The sequence below is a fragment of the Helianthus annuus genome, chromosome 1, assembly GCF_002127325.2.
Source record: "Helianthus annuus cultivar XRQ/B chromosome 1, HanXRQr2.0-SUNRISE, whole genome shotgun sequence".
Classification (NCBI taxonomy): Eukaryota; Viridiplantae; Streptophyta; class Magnoliopsida; order Asterales; family Asteraceae; genus Helianthus; species Helianthus annuus.
The window spans coordinates 56,632,181-56,657,862 of record NC_035433.2 but is presented as its reverse complement, the minus strand read 5'-3'; the positions used below and the strand labels follow the sequence as shown (position 1 = coordinate 56,657,862).

Genomic DNA, 25,682 nt, shown 5'->3' with positions numbered 1-25,682 from the left:
TTTTTTTTTAATTTATTTTCCGGTTTTTTGTTTAAGTTCAACTATGTATTTTCATTTTATTGAAGTTTATTTTTTATAACTTCTGACATTATTTAAATTTAAAAAAAAAAATAAAAAACAAAGTTTGCGGCTAGGGTCGTGCCGCCACTTACTAGTTAACGGATTCTTGGTGCACTTTTTTATGTGGTGAATGATGGTTCCTCCCTCACAGCCAAATTCAAGATTAAAGAATTACTCACGAACTAAGCTTTTGATACAAGAACATAAAACAAGCCAAACTTAAACTATGATAAATTAAACGGCCCAAGCGCGATTAAAATTCCCACTGAACAGTTTCGGACGATGTAATGCATCCAGATGCACTACACAAACTTGATGACAAGTTTCAATACATGTTCATAACCACCACAACAGAAACATGCCGTTATTTATATAAAAAAAAAAACCCACGCTCAACTCACTTGCAACTAGCTAAATACGCGTTCCAACCTTGTGCACGGTACTCACGAGCGGCATCAACAGGATTATCGGCTTTTATGATTCCACGACCCACAATGATTATATCACTGCCTCTTTCACCAATTACCTAAAATCAAATATTAACTTAGTCATCAATCCTAAAACTTCAAGAAGTCAACTGTTGACTTTGAAAGTCAAAGTTTTTGAAACTTACAGAATTTGGGGTGTTATATTGCTGGCCCAATGCATCACCACCTTTAACCAACTGAACACCGGGTGTTGCGTGGATAAAAGCGGGATTAGACGGGCCCGTCGGCCACGATGCGGGGTTAACCGAGATGAATCCGATCACAAAATCGGAATGCTCTTCTGCGATTTTCGCTGCTGCAGCTGTGTAATCTCCTTTAGCAAAGTTACCGGCTGAACTCATTTCGGCGAGTAGCAGTAACCCTCTTCCACGAGGTAAACCCTAAAAAGTCAACAAATTCGTCAACCCCCTTTTCATTTAGAACCTAAACAAAGAAAATACAAAAGGTTAACAAACCTTTAACTTCAACCCGTCAACGATTCCAGGACCTGAAATAATGTGACAGTTCACTATATCTGCCCACTCCAATATACGGAAAATACCTCTGCAAGTTAAGTTATACGAGACGATTACTTTTGGGCTTTTCGGTCATTTAACATGTTCACGATGAATACTGAATACTCACCCTTCATACTGCATTGTTACTGTGTTGCCAATGTCGGCAAATTTACGGTCTTCAAAAATAAGGAAATTATGTTTGTCTGCAATCTGGAGAACATATGCACGGAATGTCGGCAGAAGCAAGCGTAAAACACAATTATTACTATTCGGCAAGTTATTTAAAAGATCAATTAATTATAAAACAAGTTTAGCATACATGCTCACAGTGCAACATGTTTGACTGAAGTTATTTTGATATTCAATATCACATAATCATTTTAAAAATGCCCATCCAAACACCCCCTACTTCACATGCAATCGAATATATATAACTTTAAGATTAAAGCTTAAAACCTTGTATGAGTTTAGAGGCATACCGCGCGAAGCTTGGATCCAAAATCAGGGGTAAAGTCGGGCAATATGTCCACATGAGTTTTTAACATGCATATCTCTGGTCCAATCTGAATAATAAAACAACAATAAAAAATTAAAACATACAATCGAAAATATTTAATCTAATAACCCAAGCAACAAATTACATAAAAGATACAACCTTTTTCTCAAGAAAATATTTTGCTTTTTCAAAACGCATAATCTATTTTGAAAACGCATAATCTATTTTGAAAACGTAACACCAAACACACCCTAACAATTCTGACTTAAACACACACACACACACAAACAAAACAAAAACTCTGTTCAAATCCGTAAAACCAAAAGTCCAGCCGACCCATCCAACCTAGCCGGTTTGGTTTGTCCATTCCCGTAAAAGTACTAGCAGTTCGATCCGGAACTTTCAACATTTTCATCAATTCAATACCAACTTGTTAGCAATAAAATGGCATGAATCTAGTAACCTAAGATCACAAACTAAAACTTTTTGCAAAATTAATAAACAAAAGTTGGAATAATAAACCACCTTATCAGCAAGTGCAAGCAACTCAGCAGCAGTATTCACATCAGCAGACAAACACAAATTACTCTCTTTCTTCACCATAACCTCAAACAGCTTCTTCCCCGTTGGATTCTTAGCCAATTTCACCCTCTCCCCAAACGAAACCCTAACATTACTCGCCGGAACTGCACTCGCCGGAGCTGCAACCCTCTTATTCTCCTCCAAAAACTTAACCACCATAGCCTCAGTCTCTTCACTAACCTTCCCTTTTTCCCTCAAAACCCTAACCATCTCACTCAACTTCACCATCGAATGCAACACAATCCCTTCTCCCGCCAAATTCTCTCTCCCACCCTGTTCCCGATCAATCAACACCACCACGTCCGTAACTTTCAACCCAGCAGCCCTCAAGGGCGCCGCCGTCTCAATCACAGACGTCCCACTGGTCACCAAATCCTCGACAATCAGACACGTCTGGTCGGGAAGAAAGACCCCTTCGATGGCTTTTCCGGTGCCGTAGGTTTTGATCTCTTTGCGGCGCATTAACATGGGGGTGTTGGTGGTGGTGGAGATGACGGTGGCGATGGGTAAGGCGGTGTAGGGGACGCCGCATAAGAGGTCGAAGGTGGTGGTTTTAGGGAGGGTGGAGATGATGGTGTCGGAGATGAGTTGGAGGAGTTTTGGGTAGGAGACGATTAAGCGGAGGTCGATGTAGATAGGGGAGGTGATGCCGGATTTGAGAGTGAATGAGCCGAACTTGACGGCGGAGATCTCGTGGAGTTGCAGGATTAAGGACTCCATTGATGAAGAAGACGACATTGTGGGGGTTTTGAAGCTTTCGGCGTTTGAAGTGAAGGGGATGCTGTTGGTCACCCTAATGGCCCCCTATTTAAACTTTTTCAAAAGTTTTCAAACTTGGTATAGATGTTTCACAATGTTTTAAAAACCGGTTCAAACCGGTCAGTTGTACCGGTAAAACTGATTAAAATATCTGGTACACCTGGTTGAACTGTCTGATATACTCGGTTAAACCGTTTTTGAGCCAAATCCTGTAAGATATATTTTGGGTACGTATAATTCGAGCTTGCAGCTACAGTTTTTTTTTTTTTCACTTTCACTCGGTTCTCTTAGGGACGGCTAAACTGGTGGTGTTGGATGAAAATGACAAAACTTAGAGGCTAAAATGATATGAAAAGAAAACTATTTGGACTAAAATGCCATTTTGGGTAAAGCCTTAGAGACTAAAATGACAATTTACTCTAAGACCATGTGTAGGGGGGGGGGTATTGCACGGACCTCCCGGGCGCTGGAGTGATCACACTCCACAAGCTAGTACCGTCCCAATACTGCCTGGCGGTGAATACCCTTGGCCCTGAGTTGATTCCGTTTCCTCTGGGAAGAGGTGTGTGGCTTGTGACCATCACTGGAGTCGAACCCGGGTCTCTTGGAAGAGAAAGGGTGGGACTGGCCAACTGGGCTACCCCAGTTGGTTATAGGGATGAGATCGGTATCATACCGGTACCGTACCGGTACCGATACCGCAAATACCGTTACCGAAATTGAGGAAAAGTGGTTACCGAATACCGTACCGAATTTCTCAGTTCGGTAACGGTACGGTACCGGTATCGGTACCGGTATTTTGGTATTTTACCGCATTGGTACCGCTTTTGTGTTTTCCATTGGTTACCTAAAAAAATATCATGTAAATCCATTCATCCGTTATTAACTGAATTAGCGTAATATAGAGTGGAAAAATAGACAAACGTATGTAGTAAAAACTAAAAAATCAAAAGGAAAACATACATGGCTTTGATTAACGAATATACTTGGTCATATTAGTTCAAAGTCATATATTGACCCCTTATGTTGATTAACGAATATACTTGGTCATATGAGTTCAAAGTCATGAAAATATAAAGGACAACAATGATAATAAATAGAAAATATAAAGGAGAACAATGCTAATTAATAGTATTGTAATAGTTCTTTGAAGCTTGAATATTTTGAAGAAGATGGCTTTGGATCTTTAATTAATCACAAGATGTAGATTAATTTGGAATGGAAAATAAGATATTTTAGGTTTAGGCTATGTTTATTATTAGTACAAGATTATGATAAATTAATTATATTAGTAAAAAAATACCTTAGTAAAATTCGGTATTAATATCGCTTTTTACCGAAAAATTACCGGTACCGATACCGTTATTTGCCGATACCGAATTTTGAAAATTCTAATACCGATACCGGTACCGTTTATAATTATTCGGTACGGTACCGGTACGGTACCGGTATGGTACCGGTACGGTACCGGTATTTCGGTAAAAAATCTCATCCCTAGTTGGTTACTCTAAGACCATGTGTAGTGGTAGGTACACATGAATAATGCCCTCATCTATGGGCTTTTTGCGACACGTGTCAGTCCATTCAGCAAAAAGACATTATGGTGTGTTTTTCGTAAATGGTGTAGTGAGATGATGCCCAATAATTCCCCATCAATGATTACCCAGTTATTATCTTTAAAAAAATAGAGTTAGATGTCATTTTAGTCCTTGTGGTTTGAGCCATTTCACCAGTTTAGTCCAAAGGTTTGAAACGTTGCCATTTTAGTCCAAATAATTTTAAACGTTGCCATTTTAGTCCACTGGATTAACTCCATCCCTTTATTCTGTTAACTATAAGAACATTTCGTTCATTTTATATGTAATTCTGTTAACTAGAAGGGTGATTCGACCGTATAAAATGATCGAATTACCCTTCTAGCTAACATAAAAAATGGACGGAGTTAACCCAGTAGACTAAAATGGCAACGGTTGAAACTATTTGGACTAAATGGCAACGTTTCAAACCTTTGGACTAAACTGGTAAAATGGCCCAAACCACAGGGACTAAAATAGCAATTAACTCATAAAAATAATATTAGTTGGAAGCTTCTTATTGGACAAACAAAAGTGGAGGAAGCATGCACCAACGTTTTTTTAAGCACACCTCAGCCCATTTTTTTGAAAATAACGTCCAGGGGCGGTTACACGGCGTTGTTTTTTTTTGGGAAAAAACTCCCAAAAACTCCCCACTACGGGTGGTTTAAGTATTTAGTATAGGAACTGGTTTTTTAATCGATAGACCTATTAACCGGAAAATTAGAAAGAAAAAAAAAACAATATAACTGGTTAATTAACTGGTATAACCTGTTAAAAGTAATTAACCGGACCAGTTAAAGCATTAACCGTTAAAAATCAAAAAGTCAAATTAACCAGTTTGTGCGGGCCGACCATGCGTAATAAAAGTTATGCTTGGGCTTGGGGCACCTTTTATCGGATCCAGATTTTTCATTATAGGATATGATCCAAAGTGTTTTTAGTTGCGGTGCAAATAGATGGAGTCGCTCCCTTTTTTTGTAACAAGAAAGGGAGCCCATTCATAATGTGAATAGCCATGAGCTCGTAGGCATGATTACAGCATACTGATTACTCACTAATGAGGCTTCTGTTTTGTTGGATCAAAACATAATAGATATAATACTAAGTTACTAACAAAACAATTCCAACATGACAAGTTAGCATTTTAGCATAAGTACTTTTACATCTTGATCTTCATATTTGAGAATAAAAGGGAAAAAAATGGGCAAATTTAAAACCACAAGTTTGATGTTGGCTTATTGAGCAATAGATGGTTAAGTATATATGGATTTATTTATATCTTAAAATAATTTTATTAGGTGAATAGTGTGTGCAGATTATAGAAGTAGGCATTTACACTACAAAACTTAAATGTTATAGTAGCCTGTGACATTGGTTTTATAATTTTGTATAGTATATTCAGATTATTTCAGAATGAACAATGTCACTACTACATGCAGCGGTAATAGTGGACTAAACAGTAAACACATAACAGCGGCAAAATAACAAACGAAAATGACACGGGGAAATAAGTAAGCTATTTTTTGCTATTATACGGCGAAGCTCTAATTAACACGTCATCTCCAAGTTCCTTGTGAGATCTTCTTGGATTAAAATACGGGTAACTTGCAGGAAATTCGTCTGTGATCATCATCAAGTATAGAAAAAAGAGCGGATCATACAGGTTCTCTTCTAGGTACCGTCGACAATAGGTATCTGCAATTTTAAAGCTAAGAAAAACGTTGTGTTGAAACAAAACGATCACGTTTTTTGCTGTCATGTGAAGATAGGTTATTCCTATCATGTGAAAAAAAAACCATTGAAGATCGGTTTTCATTCAAAACTAAAACAACATTGCGTATTTATATCCTCAAAACACAAACAATAACGTTGCCGATTATTACAATTTAGTACTTGGAATAATAAAACCAACATCTTTTTAAGAAAATCACTATGAGTGAATTCAATGTTGTTATATAGTTAATCGAATTTAATTAACATCACTTATCAATCAGCGAACTTCTTTAATGTTTCTAAACCAAACAGCGATGTATATTGAAGTCTTTGTATCAAACAGCAACTTTATTAACAAGCTTGTTCAGAACAGTGATATTATTTGATGTATTGTGTTCAAACAGCGATGTTCGGGTACATATTATTTTCATTAAGCGACTTTCGGGACAAAGGGAATGATGGCAGAAGTGTGGCAGGATTGCAGGGAAACTTATTTAAAGTCGCTGATACAAATAGCGAAGCACCTAGAATTGGTTTGACTGTTCAAGCCCACCTAGAGGTGATTTATTGGACTCCAAACCACCTATTTCTGAAAAAAAATTCTCCATTTTGATGATGAAGCAATAGTCTGTTAGATTTTTCTTGTATTTTGTTTATAATTATGGGTTTTTGATGTTCTTTAATAATTCATATGAATTCTGCATTGAGTTGAATTATCTCTTGACTAAAGTTCAAATTATATTGATTGGGTATCCAAATATTTAGATTTAACTCAAAGATTTCGATCTTTCCTTAGTTCTTTGATTCATTCGACAAATCCGTTAACGGGTTTCCCAAAAAATTAGGTCAGATTAACAATTTTTGTAGGGTTTGGAAGATTTGGAGTAGGTGATATTGGATTGAATGATTAGCTTCTACTGTTGTTTCATTCCAGTACCAAGGGAGTTAGAAAGAATGGAAAAACAATAAAAGATTGTCCAGCCAAAAATGTAGGGATGGAAAAAAAAACCTGAGTTCGACGAGTATACTCGAAAGCCGATGGATATGGGACCAGGTATGGATTGGAAATAAATATTTCGTGGTTATACGATGGGTATTGAATTAGCTGATACCCGACTCAATTACCCGAAACTATATACCTTTTTACCGGGGACAAATTCCCCTAATTTTTTTTCCTTAACTCTTGTTTAATGATGCTTCACTATAATTGCTTGGAAAATAAACTTTTCTTTGATATATCTATATCTATATATCTATATATATATATAAATGAGATGGATTTGGGCTAGGTGGCATTTGTATTTGGCCATCTTGGCTGATGTGGCAATTTAGTTTAGGAGGGAAATTGACTTCTTGCTTCTACATTCACGATTTTAACACAAAAGAGGCGGGATCCGAATGCATTTGGGTGACCCAATGATCTATACGGATCCTTTATATCCCTTTTTACTCTCCTTCTTTTTCAAGCTTCGCCATTCTACAAAAACCCTAAAACCAAAGTTGTTCATCAGGTTCTTTCGTTCAATAATCCTTCGTCGCCGCTTTCATTCTTCTTTGCAATCTTATACCCTACCCTCTCACCGCATCACCGTAATCCTTGCAGAGTTTCTTTTGGATCAAAGTATGGAAGACGATGATTGTGGTGTTTAGGGTTAGAGAAACGACGACGTGAGCAATTGTCGGAGACGAAGAGGATTCGTCTATCTTAATCACTGGTATGTTCTTCTTCTTTATATTTGATTTTTTTTGTTATCTGTTTGAATCGTATTAATCCTATTTTTGTTTTCCTTTTTCGCTCTCAACTAAATCACTATCAAAATCACAGAGTATCTTTCTTCGTCATTCAATTGCTGTGAAGAAGGAATCATGTAACTTAGCAGGTTTTCTAATCGGGATTTGAGAGTAATTATGGTTTTCTAAAACCTGCGGCTTCTTCTCTTTCCCTTAATCGTTAACCCTAAATCAACCGATGTCGCCCCCACCACAATCATTTGGTTCTTAATCACCTCCAAAGCTATTCAGGTTTTTTTGTAAGTGTTATGGGTTTTTATTATTTTACTGTTTGAGTAATCGTGGTGTGATTAGGGTTTCTCATTTGTTGTTTATTAGTGGTGTTTTTTTTTCCAGAACAATTAGGTAATTTTCTTAAAGCTGGTGTCTTCACGTGCATGTTGTGATTCTGATTTGGTTATTGTTTCATATGTTTTTAGGTTATTTCAGAGACCATTTGGACTAATATAAGGGTTATATCCAAGTCTTAGCTTCAGCTGGTGTCTAACATGGTTGTATGGGACTTCAAATCCAATGAAAAACAGGGTAAGAATGATGATTCATGGCTAAGATTTGTTGGGTTCCAAGTTATTTTGGTGCTTTTGTGTATAATGGATGAACCAAAGCAATTTGTGTATAATGTTTGCAGTACATAGTACGTTGTCGATGATTGTTCCGACAACAACAATGGCATAGAGTAGATGAAGGGGCTCTTGTCAGTTAGACCCGCAAGCACATATGAGTTTTGCTGGTAAGTTTTGGCTCCTTATAGCAAATCTGGGTAGAAAAAATGGTAAATTTTGTATGGTTGGGCTGCTATGTTCTTTGATCAGTAGAATATTATATGTTTAAAACTAGAAGGTTTAAAGACACACTCCAACTGTTTGATGAAATGCTTCAACTAAAAATTCAAGATGCAAATTACCGGCATATGCGTTTTTTGCGATGGACATCATCTGAAAATGAAATTCATGTGAGTTCTTGCCTCTCATTTGGACTTCTTTTCTCTAGATTTGATATTTTCAGAATTCTAATGGTGTCTCTTTAGCAACACGCTGTTTATTTTCTGCTCCAGCAAACTAATTTGCTGTTTTTTGGGGACTTCAAGAATTAGAATGGATAATGGGTAGATTGATACTGATGGTGTCTCTTTAGCAACATGCTGGACAGGTTTGATTGATATTACAAGTTTTCATCTTATTATATGTTTACAACTGGAATAATAATTTCCTTGGTGCAACAGGAGGTAGCATTGTCATTTGTACTTTACTTTTGTTTATTTGATTTAGGGTAAAGGGATGTTATTAGAATCAGCTCTAATGAACAGGTGCTCCCAAAATGGTCACAAACAGGTACTTCTAAGTTGGGTGGATCCTTTTATTGTTTAATTTCTAAACAAAGTATATCTGTTAAAACACTCTGGTTGAATTTTAAAGTTGAATAAAACCTTACACAACCATTATATTGTTAAAGTTAAGAAGTAACGGCTTATGATTCTGGACTTTTGGATCTTGATTTACTATTACTTTTTATCGGTAATATCTACGGATATATGGAAGGATCCTTAAGTCAAAGTTTCAGAATGTTAATTTGTTCATCTTATTTTTCAAGAATATCTTAACTTTTTTAATCCATGCTTTCAAAACTGACATTACTTGGTTGAATTATAACCTTTGGCTCCACATGGTGTCCATGTCACCTCCAAGTAGGACTACCAAATGGCATCTCGACACTAACTCTCAAACAAAAATGTGATGATCCAATCCAAACTTTTAATGGTGTTAATTATATACCTAAAGATAATTTTCAAGGTGTTAATTAATTGTAATTTTAATGGTATTGATTGATAATTTTCTTTATTAAATCCTTCATTTTATGGTTTGACATGCTAGGTATCAATTTTTGATGATGCATTTAATGTTTAGAAAGCTAATTGATCAAACTACAGGTTGAGATTATTTTTACATTGTAGCACGCATCCACCAAATATATACCATATTCTGGACAATATATAATTCAAGGATAACATAAGATATGGGTCGTGGTGTCCCATGTAGAGAGTTCAAAATGTGAAAGATGCTGGAATGTTTCACCTCATGTTGGTTCATTTTTTTTATCACCCGACGCTTTGCAAACGCTGATGTTATTGCTGGTCAGCCACTTCATGTTCTTGCAGCTGTTAGTTGAGCATTACTTTACAACAATAAATTATATACAGTTATGCATTATTTTACATCTTTGTAATTATATCAACTTTGTTTCAAATCAATAGGCAGAAAGTGGAAAGTAAAATCGTGCAGAAAGTTCGAGGATAGCGCATGCTTCTGGTCAAACGGTGTGTATTTGATTAATCACCTATCATCTTTCTAGCTTTGATTCCATAAAGTGTATGTGACTTGCATGATTGGGGGATCGGGTAACTGGTCAAATGGGTCATTTTTGTAGGGATCTTAACAGGCCACGTGGTTTTATGTTTCTTCGTAAGGTAATCAATCTCAAACTCCCCCTACAAATATTTTTTCTGTTTATTATGTTTTTTAAAGAATATAAGCACTTATTCAGTTGTTGGATGAAATACACACACATATTATTTACCATGCATTATTATTAGTGTCCTTTGTTGGAGCCAAGATACTATATTTACTAAAATAATGATCTCATTTTTCTATAAACAAAACGACTTAGAATATTGCGAACATTTGATTGCGCTTTAATGCAATACCTGACACGAATCTGGATTCACCTTCCGCGTTTTCTTCATCTTAGTGCGAGTAGTGAAGATATGTCTGACTGCTTATACATTGTATAAATAGGTGGTCGCTTGATTTTTTATTTGAATCGCTTGGTGAAATGTGTGGGCGGATGTATTTCCAAAAATCTTTGCTTTGGAGTCCAACAAAAATGAAATTGTGGCTGTGAGATGTCAATCGTAGTGTCTCAATTTGGTTTTGGGAGTGAAAAAGGGAACCATTGTTGGATGAAGAGCTGTTAGAGTTTGGTCTTTGTCAAAATTTAATTCAAGAGATCACGCTCTGGGAGTCTACTAACCAGATTTTGAGGAAGCGGGTTGACCATTTCGAAATATGTTGGCCCTTTGAATAATACCAGGTTAGTAATATGCATGTTGCTATTCATATAAACTTGACGTGACCCTTTCCGTATGCCTAAATGACAGGTCAAATGAGACCTACGGAGCTGCATGAAGCACGGTTTGAGGCCTTGCAACAAGGGATCTTGAAAGCTTCAATATTTGTTTATGAACAATTATGTCATAAAAGGTTATTTGATCCGTTATCTATAAATATATCTATTTTGGGTTACGTTTTATTTCAAATCGGTCAACGAGTAAATTACAGAAGTTAGTTAGAAAAGTAAATGTGCCAAACTTCATCTAAAGGGTATAAAGCTTTAATTTTTGGGTATGCACAGTTATGTCATAGAAGGCTATTTGACCAGTTATCTATAAATACGTCAATTTAGGTTATATTGTTATTAAATATGAGATTTGAGGGCACACCAACACTTTTTAATGGTTTTTTAATATGATATTTGAGGTATACTTGATGGTGCACTTTATTGTTATTTATTTTCTGTTTGTATTTTTGCATTAACTTGTCTATGCAAATATTGTTGAGAAGACTTATGTTTGTATTTTTGCAGCCTTTGCTTTATTGTTTATTCACATAGGGTTATTATATTTGTGTTGATATTCTTCCACTTTGATGCATTTTTTATGTTCTATTTCTAAATTTTTATTTATAATATAATACAATAGTCATTATCTTATCAACAGTTAGCACATTTACAAATTTTAGAGTGAAAACTTTTTTTCTTTTTTTACCATCTAAAGTCCTATGGGTTATATTCCCCAAATTGAGCTGGTTGTTTGGAAGAAACATCACATGCATCACGACCTCTACATATTTACTGCCAAACTTATTGCAATACTTTTGTTGAATACAGATTTGAGCTACATTACCAGTGGTTTGTTTCTTTTTTCGCATCATTATTTTAGTTTTAGTTTCAATTAAGTTTGTTAGAATAATAAAAACATACAAGAAATAAAATCAGTGAACATAACAATTTCATGGTTTAATAATTTAATCTGTTACTTTTTTGTGCAGATGCGTTCATCAGAAATCGGTATTACTGTCCGCTGGCGCACGAAAGATACTTATAAGGATATCAAAGTGTTGGTTTTATTTGAATCATAGTGTTGACGTTAACACACATTTTCACGGCCGCGTCGATAAAGTTTCACCCACGCCGATTTCTCAGTCGTTGATCGAGCATTTTATGCATAGTCGTCAATAGCGAATTGCTGATGATGACGATAAGCTACATATACGCTACGTAGCTATAGTGTTAAAATAGCGGGCACCATAGTTGTTAACGGTGAATAACGACAAAGAGCGATAAGGTACCTACCTATATGTTACATAGCGAATAACGATAAATAGCGGGCAGTGATGGTGATTAACGGTGGGTATAAGTTCCGGGGGTGGTAGAAGGTGATTGTGGTGGTGACGGTTGACAATTATGGCGGACAATGGTGGTTTGGTTTTTAGTGGTGCTCGGTGGAGCTATGGAGAGTAACCGGGGTAGCCGGTGAGGTATTAACCAGAGACGAGTCAAGTAACGAGTCAACCACTGGTCAACCGCGGTCAAAGCTGGTCAATAGTGGTTAACATGTCAGACTCGGTTGGCATTTGAATCGGGGAAACTCGGTGAGGTATTAACTTGAACACTTGAACTATTTAAACATTTTGATTAATTAATATTCGAATATAATTCCTGTGGTATTTATTTTCTCAGAGTGGTGAAGCTTAATCTATTCTATGCTATATAATAAATAAAGTTTTTTTTATGCCAAGTGTCAATCAATGAGACCACTTAATTTTCACTTTCTCGCTCATTGTATGACGTGGTAAACCCGCTAATTAATATGTTTCTAAGTTGACAATTATTTTCCAAGAAATTCAAGAACTGGGCATTCGTGATGCCATGTTATATTGACGGAAGTAGTATGTACCCACTTGTATACGAATCTTTATTACCTAAAGTACGTCGTTAGCTCCACAAGCACGCCTTTGTCTCTGTTGAAGACAAATCGAGCGTTAGCTGCACCAGATAAAAAAAACCTTTGTCTCTGTTGAAGACAAATTGAGCGTTAGCCGTACCAGAAAAAAAAGAGCTATGAGGTTCGTATTCTTAGATCCATTCTTTAAATTCTTCAATGACATTTTTAATGTTATGTGGTTTATCGGTCAAGTAATATAAGATATTTTTTTATCCAAATTGGTTATTTAAGTTAGGAATTGATAAATGTTAGTGTGCTCCTGTTGTATTTGGTGCAGTTTCATCAACTGCTGTTGTATTATGTGGGCACATAAGTAGTTATCACTCAATTAGGTACATAGGTCTACTTATTTATATAGCTAATCACTGGCTACTTACGGACTAATTCACTTCTTATGATCTCATTTGTTTATATTTTTTTGGTTTTGCAGCTATTGGTGCTCCTCTGCCTCCCGTAGGTAAAATTTTACTCAAAATGGGTCAATTCGTATAATGTGTTATCTAGAAAGTGGGTAGTAAAACGTAAAGTAGGTAGTTGAACGGGTCTGGTTTGTTGCGTAATGGATTAAGTGGGTAACTTTTAGTACGGATACAAATGGGTCGAGTTGGGTGGTTCATTTTTTATTGTTTTATAAATAAATGATGAATAGATAAGATTATAAAAGTATATTGATTGATAAACTTAGTGATATACTTTTGATAACAAAAGCAATTCTGGAGGTTTTATACCTTCGAAAAGAACTTCGATAACTTTTGACCCGATCACCCATGTGACCGGTTTCTTTTTCAGTTAGTTTTAAAAGTATACCCGTTAGGCTAGACAGAAGATATATGAAATCCTAATTAACACATTTTTTAGTTAAATGGGTCCAGGTAGGCATTTAATTTGGAAATTAAACGGATAAAGTGTTCCCATCCATTGCAAAAATTAATGGTTTTTAATAGTTATTTTTCAGGTTCCACCCAGAGTAATAGAGTAATATGACGCCTTTGTGGCTGCAGTAGATAAAGGAAATATAATAACAATGCCAAACAGAAGCATGCCTACTCCTGGCGCGCTTTTAATGGGAGACCCATTTAACACGTGACACCCGTTCCGGTGTAGGAATGATTGTTGTGTTATCAGATATCGTCTTACTTCGCGACCTTTGTAGACCACTAAGTAATCTTAATGATGCACCTACACTTTGCAATTATCTTGAGTGCTTCTATGCTCTTAGAAAGGTGTGTCACAAGTAGATTTTAATACTTAACTAATAATATAATAGCCACATATTTCTAAGAATAATAGAATTTTAAAAAAAATGTTTGTTTTTTTTTTATTTTGCAGTCGTGTCATCTACGATAAACACATTGGTGGGTGCTCTATACAAGGTATTTTGTGCATCACCAGACTCATGAAGAAAAGAAATGCGTCAAGCATGCTTCAATTATCTTAGCCTTGAAGGCATATGCTCACAAGGACCGATATCTTTACTTTCATGACTCAACCGACGCCTCATAGTCCTATTTCTTCATTTTTTTCTATTGCTATCTATGGTGTTGGCTGTTTCTCTCAACCTGTTCCCATCACCAAAACCGTTATGGCTTGGGGCTCGACTCATCTTGGTTAGCTTTTTAATATGTAAAACAAATTGTTATTTCTGGTCATATTTTTTACATTTGAATTAATTTGTTTGTAGGGTGCATCTGGGATCATCTTTCCAATTATCAAGTCGGAAGGAGTTCGACAAATGTACTTCTCAGCAATGGTTGCAGCATACTACAAAGCTCCTCAAGTTGCTTAACCATCAATCATATCTTGAGTTTTTAATGTTGGAATGGTATTGGAAGTAGGGTATTCATCGGGTTTCTTATTCAGGTTTCGGGTTTTTCGGGATGTTCGGGTTTTTCGGGATGGAGAAATTGACCCAATAACCAACCCATTTTAAAGTTCGGGTTAGTCGGGTTTGGGTTATTCAGGTTCGGGTTAGTTCGGGTCGGATTATTCGGTTTTAGGGTTTAGATGTAAATGAAAATAAATGTGTTTTTTTTTTTTACAAAATAGCATCAAAATAATTGGAAGACCACACATTTTTTCTTCTCCAAAATGTTACTTTCATTGATTAAAGCCTTATTTTTTTATGCAGGTCCTAATCTTCATTTGGGGAGGTTGTGATTATTGTTTGGTTTGAAGGTTTTTGGATTTAGGTATATGCAATGCCTAAAGAAGTTGAATTGGTTATTATTGTTTGTTGCTTATAGACTTAAAATGAGAGTTTGTGTTTCGAAGTTATGTGTAGTAACGAATGTATTAGCTGCGATTGTGTTTGTGAAATTTCTGATTAATCACCATATCCGACAGTGGTTTTAAAATTTTTTTATGTTCAACGATAAGGTAAAGTATTAACCTTTTGGGATGTTCTAATTCTGGTGCGAAGAAAAAGATGAAATATGATAAATTAATTGCATTTAAACTGATTATTGCGACTTGAATTTGCTTTATAATTCGGAGTGTTTGGATGCAACTGTTTATTATTGCGATTTTCTTATTGTTTCGATAAGTATCAAAATACCTGCATTTACATCTGTTTGTTCAAGTATATTGGTGTTCTGCAATACAAATGGTAAATAATGTTGTAAAATTTTTGGTATTATATGGCATTTTGTCGCTTTTGTTGGTTTTGAATTGCTTATATTTATGGCTTTTTGATTTTAAGTTAGGGTGGTAGCTTGTGAGCGTGATCAACGAGGTCTTGTAATTGCTGGTAATTTTTGCTCCCTAAAACGATCATTATTAGGACTTATTATTTGAATGGTGAAGCCCAAATAGCCTTATGGTGTTTGTGTACTTTGTAGGGGATGTGAATGTTTCCCCTCATTACTTGACAGCAGAAGTGAGTCCAAACAAATGGTCATCATCTTATTTGTTTGCTTTCATTTTGTTCTATTTGTTCTTATATCTTTCTTACTATAAAATGGGTTATTATGTTGTTGTTGCCATCTTCATATGTGAATCATTATTTTTCTAATAATCTTCCAAATCAGCCAATGACCGTTTGATTTGTGCAAGTGAGGTTCATCAGTGGAGTGTCAGAATGAAGCAAAAAAAGGTAGTTTTTACTACTTTAGTGAAGGAGTGAAGGATGGACATACGTTTCACAAGATATGTTTTTAATCAGTGGAGTGTCGGAAGGAAGAAAAAAAGGGAGTTTTTGGTAACTATAAACAAATACACCGACTCCAGTTGCCGTTATGCGCCTTTATAGTTTTGAGAGATCTTATGGAACTGTGCAGTTATTCTTTTAGATCTTTTTTATTTTTTAGGTTTTTAGAATTCTTTTAGATTTTTTAGATCTTTAGAATTTTTTTTATGTTTTTAGATTTTTTGAATTTTTTTTATTGTACATTTAATCAAAATATATTTATTCCTTATTAGATTAGTTAGTAATTATTTGATGGACGTAATTATCCTTATTATCTAATCAAGGGTTTCCATTTGGATGTATACGAGGAGAGATAACTAGAGAGATAAAGATCACACAATTACAATAACATCAATAACTCACGAATTCGTTCATACTCTCTCTCTCTCTCTCTCTCTCTCTCAAACGTGTTCATCAAAAACCTTCGAAAGCATGTGTTTTTATTTTATTTAATGACAATTCGATTAATGCAAATTAAATTTACGATCCGCGAGTATTCGCGGGTTATAACCTAGTATATATATATAGGTAAAGAGTATGGTACAAATCTCCTTATCGTACATTATGTACGCGCTATCCACAGCCATACACGTGTCCTGATTCAATTTAATTAAATAAGGGTATATCAGACATTCTATTCCATGGAATCCCGTCAATTGTATGCAGATACGGAGTTCGTTTCGTAACCGTCCCATTTAATTATTCTTCGCTTTAATTCGATTGTAGGGTTTTTGATTGATTCCACACAGAAAGGGCATTTCCGAAAATGTTTGATTCGTCATTTAGGATTCGTCAATAGGTATATTAGTTTTGAGTTCTGTGTTTTATTTGATTTGAAGCTTTGTTTTTTTATTTTTTTAGATTTTGTAATCAGGGGTTGAAGATAAGTGTTTCTGGGGGTTACTTGTTGTGTTCCTATATCGCATGTGTTGTTTTGATATATCGCATATGATGTTTTAACATAATGCAACTAGTTAAGAATGGTTCTGTTGTATAATTTCGCATATTAGAAATAGTCATTTCGCACACAATAAAGTTTAATATATAATTTCGCATGTTTAATTCTGGACTTCGCAAACCATAAAGTATTTATCAATTGTAGCTATTTATTTCGCAATCTTTATTAGTAATTATTTTTATTTTCACACAGTGTGTTTCAATTATTGAAATCAAATAATTCAGTTCAATAATTGATTTCAATAATTCATATCAATAATTTTTCTTTTTATTATATAATTTATGTTTCATCACTATTGCAAACATCCATGTAAAAAATGGCAGATCTACCAACATCCTCTTCTTCTGAACCAAGTATCAAGCAGGTTTTGAGGAAAAGGATTCAGCAACAAATTCAAGAGGATCAATCATGTCAATAGATGTTGGAGGCCAACATTTCTCGTGTAACAGAAAACATGAAGAGAAGACAAGAAATTCTTAACTTGCTATCGCAGATGCAAGTGAGTAGTCTTAAAGAAATTGCTGTTATGTTTATGGTGGATTTGGGTGAGAGGGATGAGAAACAGTTGAAAGAGTTGGCTGGTGCAATAACTGTTTTAAGATGCTCGATGAAGATGAAAATGGAGTTTCTTTCATCTTTTGAATGAACCTTTGTTTATTTTTTGGTGCATGTTTTCTTATGTAATGGACTTGTATTTCGTAAATTTAATAATTCAATGTGAAACATGCGATTTCAAACATAACACATGCGAAATATAAACACAAATGCCAATTTAGAAACACCAATATATTAGAAACACCAATATATGCGAAATTAACAACACTAACGAGTTTAAACATGTAACATAAATACATCATCAAATGAAGTTTACTTTCCCTTTCCAAAATATGTACTCATCCTTTCTGGGATTATCTTATCCAGATCTTTCATATACCTCTCTTTGTCTGGCCTTTTGTCGAAAGCATTGGCCATTTTAATTATTTTTTGACGATGCATGTTGTGTTCTGATAGAATGATTTTGCTGAGATATCTTGTCCTTAGGAGATGAAGTTGTGCTTTCTGTCTGTTGTTTACTTCATTTTCATTCACAAATCCTGTCACCCATGGTTTTTGGTCTCCTTTGTACGTTTCCATGTGACGCATCGTAAACACTCCACAGTCTACGCCGTTATTCTTCGTCCTCCAATCCATTTCTTTTTTCTCTATAACTGAGCTTCCAAGTTCTTGTATAGCCGGTGTTGGGTTTAAAGCCTTTTCTAGGTATAAAACCAATACCCTTCTCTGTAACATAGCAACATTGTGTTAGTAGCTTTTTTACATAAAACATAACATGTTTATGAATAATTTTTTCTATTACCAGTGTGTCTGGAAGCCCTTTGTATCTATCCTTGAAGTTTTGTTCAGCTGCTGAATTGTCAATCAGCTCAATTTTGCCGGATTTCAAGTTGAAGCACAAGACATAGAAGTGGTCACCTTGAAGTACCGGAATAAACACCAGGTCAACCGAATCAAGTTTTTTTACCTCATATCTCAGTAACATGTCTTCAAAATTTGAGGCAAATATTTTTAGTCGTTGGTTGTCTGTGTATTTCTCCTCGTCGTAAAAGATATCCGACTGTATGTTTATGTAACCAGAGTCAAAGCCATGCAAACAATGGTTCTTTTTTTCCACATGCGAAGAGTGTATATAACAAATGCGAAATTAAAACAGGATGAGAAATGTAAACAGTGGATTTTTTTCACATGCGAATAGTATATATGACACATGCGAAATTTTGAACAGTATGAGAATGTTTCAAAACGAAAAATTCTGCCATAATACATGCAATTTTTAGATATAACTAGTGTGCGAAATCATTTAATATGCATTTACTTTTAGAAATCCGAATGACAAAAATTTATATGAAAACATACCATCATTGTGGAATACAAGAAGAATCTGTGTGGTGATGATTTTCTATCCCTTTTCTTCTCTTCAAGGTTTAGAATATCTACAAATGCATCTATTCCGTTCGATGCTACGTATTGTTCCCTGTAGAAGCTTTCAAACACAGCTTTGAATGTTGCAACCTCAGTTTTTGATTGGTAAAATTCTTCTCTGCAAGTCATAAAATAAATAATTAGTTTTTGTTTTGTGTATATTTTTTTTAGATGTTTGTTTGTTGATATATGTTTTTACTTACTGCAAGTCTGCAAATGTAGCAAATGTGAAGCAGATCACACTCAATTCTTGGTTCAAGAGTGCTTCATACATGTTTACCACTCTATTGCAGTAAGGGGAACAAAATTTGTCTCCAAGATCTGCACATCTTTTCTCAGCTCTTGTTTTTGCTTGTTCTATTATCTTATAAAGCAGTTCATTTAACCCTTTTGGGATAACTTGTTTTGGAACTTGCTTTGGCTTTGTGGTTTTTCTCCCCTTAGTTTGTTTTTTTCCTTTATCTTCTTCCAATGTTGGTCCTATGCTCAAAACCAACTCAACTGAATGCAATTCTTTAGCAGTTACCTGAGGGCATTCAGGTTCCTTTTCCTTTTTAACTTCAACGTCCGTATCGAGTTGTTGAGGGTCTTTTTCTGGCACTTCTTCATGGACTTTTTCTTGAATGTTTTGTGTAGATTCTGCCAAGTTCACTGTCTCTTCGATAACAGTTTCATTTTCACCAGTTTCTGCATGCCAGAGTAATTAAAGAAATACAATAATTTGTGATGTTTAATTTTTATCCTAAAATAAAGTGTTTTTCTTACCCTTGGCAGTTGTTTGGTAAGCATATACACCCGGTTCCACAGTTTGAATGTTTGCAATAAGGGTGTCTGTGACTCCTCCATCATCTGGTTGCAGTGTACCTATAGATTCAAATTATTTTATTTAATACAGCAGAATCAAAATCGCAGGGGTATACATGACATCGTGTGCGAAATCAAATCTGAAGTGTTTTTTGATAGTATCGCATGTGTTTTTTCATAGGTTTCGCAAATGTATATTTTTTAGTGATTTTTTACATGATATCGCATGTGTTAATATTGAGTTCGCATGTGTTACCTTCTGATGCCAATTGTACCAAAACATTGGATATTACTTTTTGAGCTTCTTCATCCTCTCTACCTTCTTCGTTTGTAGTAACTTCATGATGAACCTCAGAAGCTGGGTTTTCAGGTTCTTGATTAACAGGAGAGGCTGCAGTTTCATGCTCTTGAACCGAATCAGGTGGCACACAAATGGGATTATTCTGAAGCGTCTGATCCTACTCTTTAAAGCCTTCATAACCGAATCAGGCTGCAGTTTCATGCTCTTGAACCAATGCCACTTGCCGCCGCTCACCACCATCGTCGACGCCACCACCACCGCCACCACCAACGGCCGCCGCCGCCGCCACCGACGGCCACCTCTGCTGCCACCCACCACCAACGACCACCTTGCCGCAACCACCACTCGTCGTCACCGCCGCACCGCCACTCGCCGCCACCACTACCACCCATCGCCATCACCGACACCCACCTATAACCACCCGCAATCACTACCAGCGGCCACCACCACCACTCACCGCTGATTTTATTACTCTGTTTTCTTGCCTATCGAACAACACACAATAATAATTCATTCCATTCACACATGGTAACCAAACAAGACATAGAATGGTAATGATCCATTGCATTCCCTCGTCCATTCCATTACCTCGTCCATTCCATTCCTTCGTCCATTCCATTATCCCATACCAAACAAACCCTTAGTTTTTGCTTTTGACACTAAGTTGTTCATCTCTTGAACATCTCGAACCATTTTATGGTATTTTTTTGACATTTGCTTTCATTTTTTTCAATAGATTCTGTAATATTTTTCAAGTTTAGATACTATCAATATAGAAGTTATAATTGATTAAGTTAAATAAGTTAAATTAATATTTTTTTACGCTTACCTTTTTGTTTGCTCTCGAAGCCTCTAGTTGTTGTTCGTAGGCTGTGTCGTAGAATACCGATGATGAAAGTTGAGCAGGAGTGTTGCAATAATCCATCATTTTCTGTGTCTGCGTTCCAACTTCAAAGTCAATGTTCATCTGAGACATTTCATGAATTTCAAAACTGAAATCCATGAAATCATCAATGATCTCGTCATCTTTCGGCTCTGCCCCGGTTTCTTCGTTTTGTACTGCGCGCGCAGTCCTTCTTTTGTAGCTTGTCGTGGTGTCAACCGGTGGTCGTAGTGTATAATCATCCTCCGGAGGACCCTCTTCTTCTTCATTTTTTTCTTCATTTTCTTCTTCATTTTCTTCTTCTTCTTCTTCTTCACTCTTACTTGATATCCATAGAGGTCCGTTATCCGAAATATGATCTTCGACTTTATCAATCTCCGAAGATGTTATATAACGAATAACCGGTATCTCCACGGCTTTCTCAAACACGGTAAGCTTTTTGTTGTACTCATGCGTGTATAGAAGTTGTATAAATCGCAAGATCATTTAATTATATAAAAGAACAAACTAGTATTTTAAATATGTTATTAAATGTAGTAATGTATACCGTAAGAAAGGCAACAGGTCCCACGAACTGTATCTTATAGTTCTTCCAGCCCGCTCGTGTCCGGCGCAAGGTTTCGAGTAGATATGAGCACCAATCTAGATTTTTTTATTTCCTCAACATCTTCTACACCGAGCAAACATCTATCATTTGCAAGTGTTGCCTTTGTAATTTCTGCAAAGAAGGTCATCCAATATACAAGAAAATTTAATTTAAACAGACTCCCTTAGTCTCTTTGATTTTCCATTGTATTTGCAATTAAGCCATGGGTAATTCTTGTGTTTTGCCCCCACTGGCGGATGAATGTATCCCGGACAGCATTTCCCGGTTCTTGACTTTTTTCAATTTTCTCTTGCTTTTTGACTTTTCTCTTATCGGCTATTATTTCAACCTTCTTTGGACCTTTTGGTATTCCAAATACCTCGTAAACTGTGTCCAATGTTATTTTTATTTGGTGTTTTCCTACGTTTAGCTTATCGAACTTCTCATCAAAGTTTCTCGCTAGCCAATATGCCAATCTTGTCGAAATATGGTTGATGTTGATATCCAGAATAGCTCCAAACCCCATATCCCTCACATCATCAATCTGTTTTTTTGAAAATCTTCTAACAGTATCCATATATGAGTTAGGTTGGCATCTCAGCAGTATTGCTTCATTGCTGTATTTGAAGAACTCTCTATGTTCTCTTTTAGGTTGTTGCACCTTTTTTGAATGTTTTTTTGTGTGTATCTTTGATTTCCTCTTATCTTCTTTCTTCTCATGTTTTTTCTTTTTTGGGGGTGGCTTAACAAAGTCATCATCTTCTGAACTTTCTTCAGTCACCAATCTCTTTCTATTCTTGTTAGTTTTTATCAGAGTTGATATTGGTCCTTCAAAGTCATCATCAGATTCTATTTCTACAAAATCGCATGCTATAGTTAAAAACACTTACAAAATCGCATTTATCAGTTAATCATGTACAACAAGTCATCAATTCGCATGTGTTAGGTATCAATTCGCATGTGTTATTTATCAATTCACATATATGAGTTATGATTTCGCATTTGTTACATAAGCATTACCTAAACTATCAATCATTATAAATCATAAACAATACAACTAACTTATGATATAAAATCGCATGTGCATTTATATCAATTCGCAAGTTTAATCTAACCTAAAACAAAAAACCTTCGACATACTATTTTTTTATCATATGAAATCGCAAATGTCATAAAAACCACCACAAAACCCTATATGATATCGCACATCTATCAATATCATTAAGAAAACTGCATAAAAAATGCAATACCTAATAAATAAACATACCAGTAATAAACCCTAGCAAAATTGAAGTTGTTATCAATATGTAATGTTATAAAACTATATGTTTCAGTTAAAACGTTAATAAACAAACAAAATCACATTTGAGCCTGTATATTCCACTATTAAATCGCAAATGTAAATAGATACCTGGATTCATCTTCTTCGCTTGTGGTCTGTCGTTGTTTGCTTTGCTTCTTTTCCCAATATTCATGGAATCGTAGTTGAAATCGCAATGGAGAGTAGCAGTGAACGTTTTGGAGAAGGAGAATGCAATGTTTTGATTTTGGGTTTACGGTATGATTTTGAGTTATTGTGTGCTGATTATCAGGGGTTTTGTTCTCGCTATGGACGATTTTAACCTTGGCGGTTTCTTTTATTAATTTTAATTTGATTAATTTAATTGTTAAACACGCACTTTTAATGAGATGATCGGACGGTTGTTGTTGTAGCGTACATAATGTACGATTAGTGTATTTGTATGTTAACCGGCCTATATATATATATATATATATATATATATATATATATATATATATATATATATATATATATAGGGGGAGGTTCATTTGAGAAGAAAATTAAATTGAGAAGAAAAAGAACCAAAGGGTACAATTGTAAAACATTAAATACTTTTTCTTTCATCTCATTTATTATTATTTTTAACTAATTAATTAGTCATAAAGACTATCATCCTCCACACTAAAATTTTTGCCAAAATACATCAAAATTTATCCTACACGTTTTTGAAATTTATCCTACACATACTGAAATTTATCCTACACATACTGAAATTTATCCTACACAACTCGTAATTCATCCTACACACCTCATAATTTATCCTACACTTTAAATTAATTTTTTCTTCTTTGAATTTTTTTTTTTTCTTAAATAAGTTACAAATTTAATTTAGTTAGTTATTAAAAAGGAAGACTAACAATTAATGATCTATCTAATTTTACCAATATACCCTTACACCCATATTAAATACAAAAATTAAATGAAGTAAAATGAAGCATTCTTATTGGTTGAAATTTGTTCTTTTTATTCTTACAAAAAAATTCTTCTCATTTGAACCATCCACTATATATATATATATATATTGATGATATTATTTATATTTTATGTTACAAATACAAATTGTCTTCTTAAAATTAATATACTCTCAATATTTATATACTTTAAACTTTTATAGTGATTAACTTATTATAGTTATTAAGAATATAAAATTATTTATAAATTAGAATGGTAAGAAAAATGTGTTTGAAAATTTCAACGAGTATATTTTAAGAAACTAATGAGTATACCCAATACTCCATAGTTATTGGGTCGGGTATAAGTTTGAGATTGCTAATACCTGACCCAAACCTAACCCAATGTCATCCCTACAATAACGTTTGGGTATTTGATTTTGTGAGACTTGGTTAAGATTCTTATTTGCTAAATTAAGTAAGTTTATTGTTTGCCCCCAAACCAGACTCTAATGCCTATGAAATCAGTGACAATGCAACTTTTCATGAGGTGAGACAATCAAGAAAACACCCTATGAGTAAAACTGGTTACAAAATAGAAAACACTGCTGAATTAATACAACATTACTATCGAATGGGCACACACAGGGGACTTGATGTCTCGATTGTCTCAGGTAAACATTTCTAATGCTAGGATACGTGTATGTGGGAGAGCGAAGCGGGTACCGAGTTCTCTGTGAAGAACATTCGTAAGGATATCGCTAATGCGGGTCAGGGTCAAGATGATGGGATGGGTTATGTCTGGAACTCATGGGCTCCGTTAAAGGTTAATTACCTCTTATGGAGAGCCCGTCTGGGGAAAGTGGCTACGAAAAATGAGTTGCACAAGAGAGGCGTGACTTTACAGGACTTGCATTGTCCCAGATGCGGGTACGTGGTCGAAACGACTGACCGTTTATTCACTGATTGCCTTGCTGGCCAAAAGCGTGTGGTGGCAAGTTTGTGTGTGGATGAAGATTCCTTTACCGCCTAATACTAACTCCCTGAACGATTTTGTGGTTGCCTTAAATAAGAATCCGGGCGATAAAAGATGGAAGAAGCTGGTTAACTTGGTTGCTCAGGCTACAGTGTGGAGGTTATGGAATACGCGAAACGCTAAAATTTTCGAGGGGAAGAATACGTCGATCCAGGCAACGGTCGACTTGATTAAGGAGGACAACTACAGTTGGGTAACACATCGTTCAAAAACCACAGTTACCAACTGGGAAAATTGGCTCAGTTTTAATGTCGTTTCCATGTTGTAATGCGGTGTCCCACTTTTCTCTGTATGTTTCTTTTTCTTTCTGTTGTTTGTTTCCCCAGCCTCTTGCTGATTTCTATATATAGATATAGAAGTTTTCGCCGTTCAAAGAAAAATACAACACAACACGTTGGCTACAAAACATTCTTATTCGTGTGTTTGTTATGATTTAATTGTGATTAGTAAGTAATAGATAGACAGGCATGCTACGAATAAGAAAATTAACACAGGTACTATACAATATGTCATGAGAGGATTGATAAATTGACAGAAAATGAATACCGTTTTGTAAATTGTCATCGCTACCACATAACACAGGTTTCCTACTAGTATATATATACACATATATAATTTACCTTGATAACCTTTTAAGTATGTTGAAGTAAAAAATATATTCTTTTTGAACCATGGTTATTTTTTATTTTTAAGAAA

General features: G+C 35.2%; 1 protein-coding gene and 2 long non-coding RNA genes across 10 annotated transcripts; 2 read left to right on the top strand and 1 right to left on the bottom strand.

Moving 5' to 3' along the window:
• Nucleotides 1-264: 264 nt before the first annotated feature.
• Nucleotides 265-2,925, bottom strand: LOC110866558 (uridine 5'-monophosphate synthase). The gene is made up of 6 exons (XM_022115703.2): nt 2,067-2,925; nt 1,525-1,608; nt 1,173-1,255; nt 1,004-1,091; nt 674-928; nt 265-586 (listed from the first exon to the last, which is right to left on the bottom strand). Exons 1-6 carry the CDS (start codon nt 2,859-2,861, stop codon nt 458-460), a joined length of 1,434 nt encoding a protein of 477 aa, XP_021971395.1. The 5' UTR covers nt 2,862-2,925; the 3' UTR covers nt 265-457.
• Nucleotides 2,926-7,661: 4,736 nt separating this feature from the next.
• On the top strand, nt 7,662-8,482 carry LOC118483987. Its single transcript, XR_004872540.1, has 3 exons — nt 7,662-7,887; nt 7,998-8,202; nt 8,383-8,482. It is a non-coding gene; the product is annotated as an uncharacterized LOC118483987 (long non-coding RNA).
• A 114-nt stretch (nt 8,483-8,596) lies between these two features.
• On the top strand, nt 8,597-15,441 carry LOC110936309. 8 transcript variants are annotated; one of them, XR_004872532.1, is made up of 17 exons: nt 8,597-8,693; nt 8,804-8,915; nt 9,018-9,112; nt 9,232-9,294; nt 9,915-10,120; nt 10,215-10,277; nt 10,388-10,427; nt 10,756-11,050; nt 11,118-11,220; nt 12,067-12,674; nt 12,918-13,143; nt 13,300-13,354; nt 13,453-13,479; nt 13,978-14,245; nt 14,352-14,629; nt 14,704-14,858; nt 15,151-15,440. It is a non-coding gene; the product is annotated as an uncharacterized LOC110936309 (long non-coding RNA). The 8 variants fall into 8 exon arrangements; XR_004872527.1 differs by having other exon boundaries at nt 9,891-10,120; XR_004872530.1 differs by having other exon boundaries at nt 9,018-9,294; nt 9,891-10,120; nt 12,927-13,143; nt 15,151-15,441.
• Nucleotides 15,442-25,682: the final 10,241 nt, after the last annotated feature.

Coding starts and splice junctions, on each gene's coding strand:
- LOC110866558 (XM_022115703.2), bottom strand. CDS start 2,861: ATGTCGTCTTCTTCATCAATGGAGTCCTTAATCCTGCAACTCCACGAG. Junction 1,609..2,066: donor TGCTTGCACTTGCTGATAAG/GTGGTTTATTAT, acceptor TTTATTATTCAG/ATTGGACCAGAGATATGCAT. Junction 587..673: donor AATATAACACCCCAAATTCT/GTAAGTTTCAAA, acceptor ATTTGATTTTAG/GTAATTGGTGAAAGAGGCAG.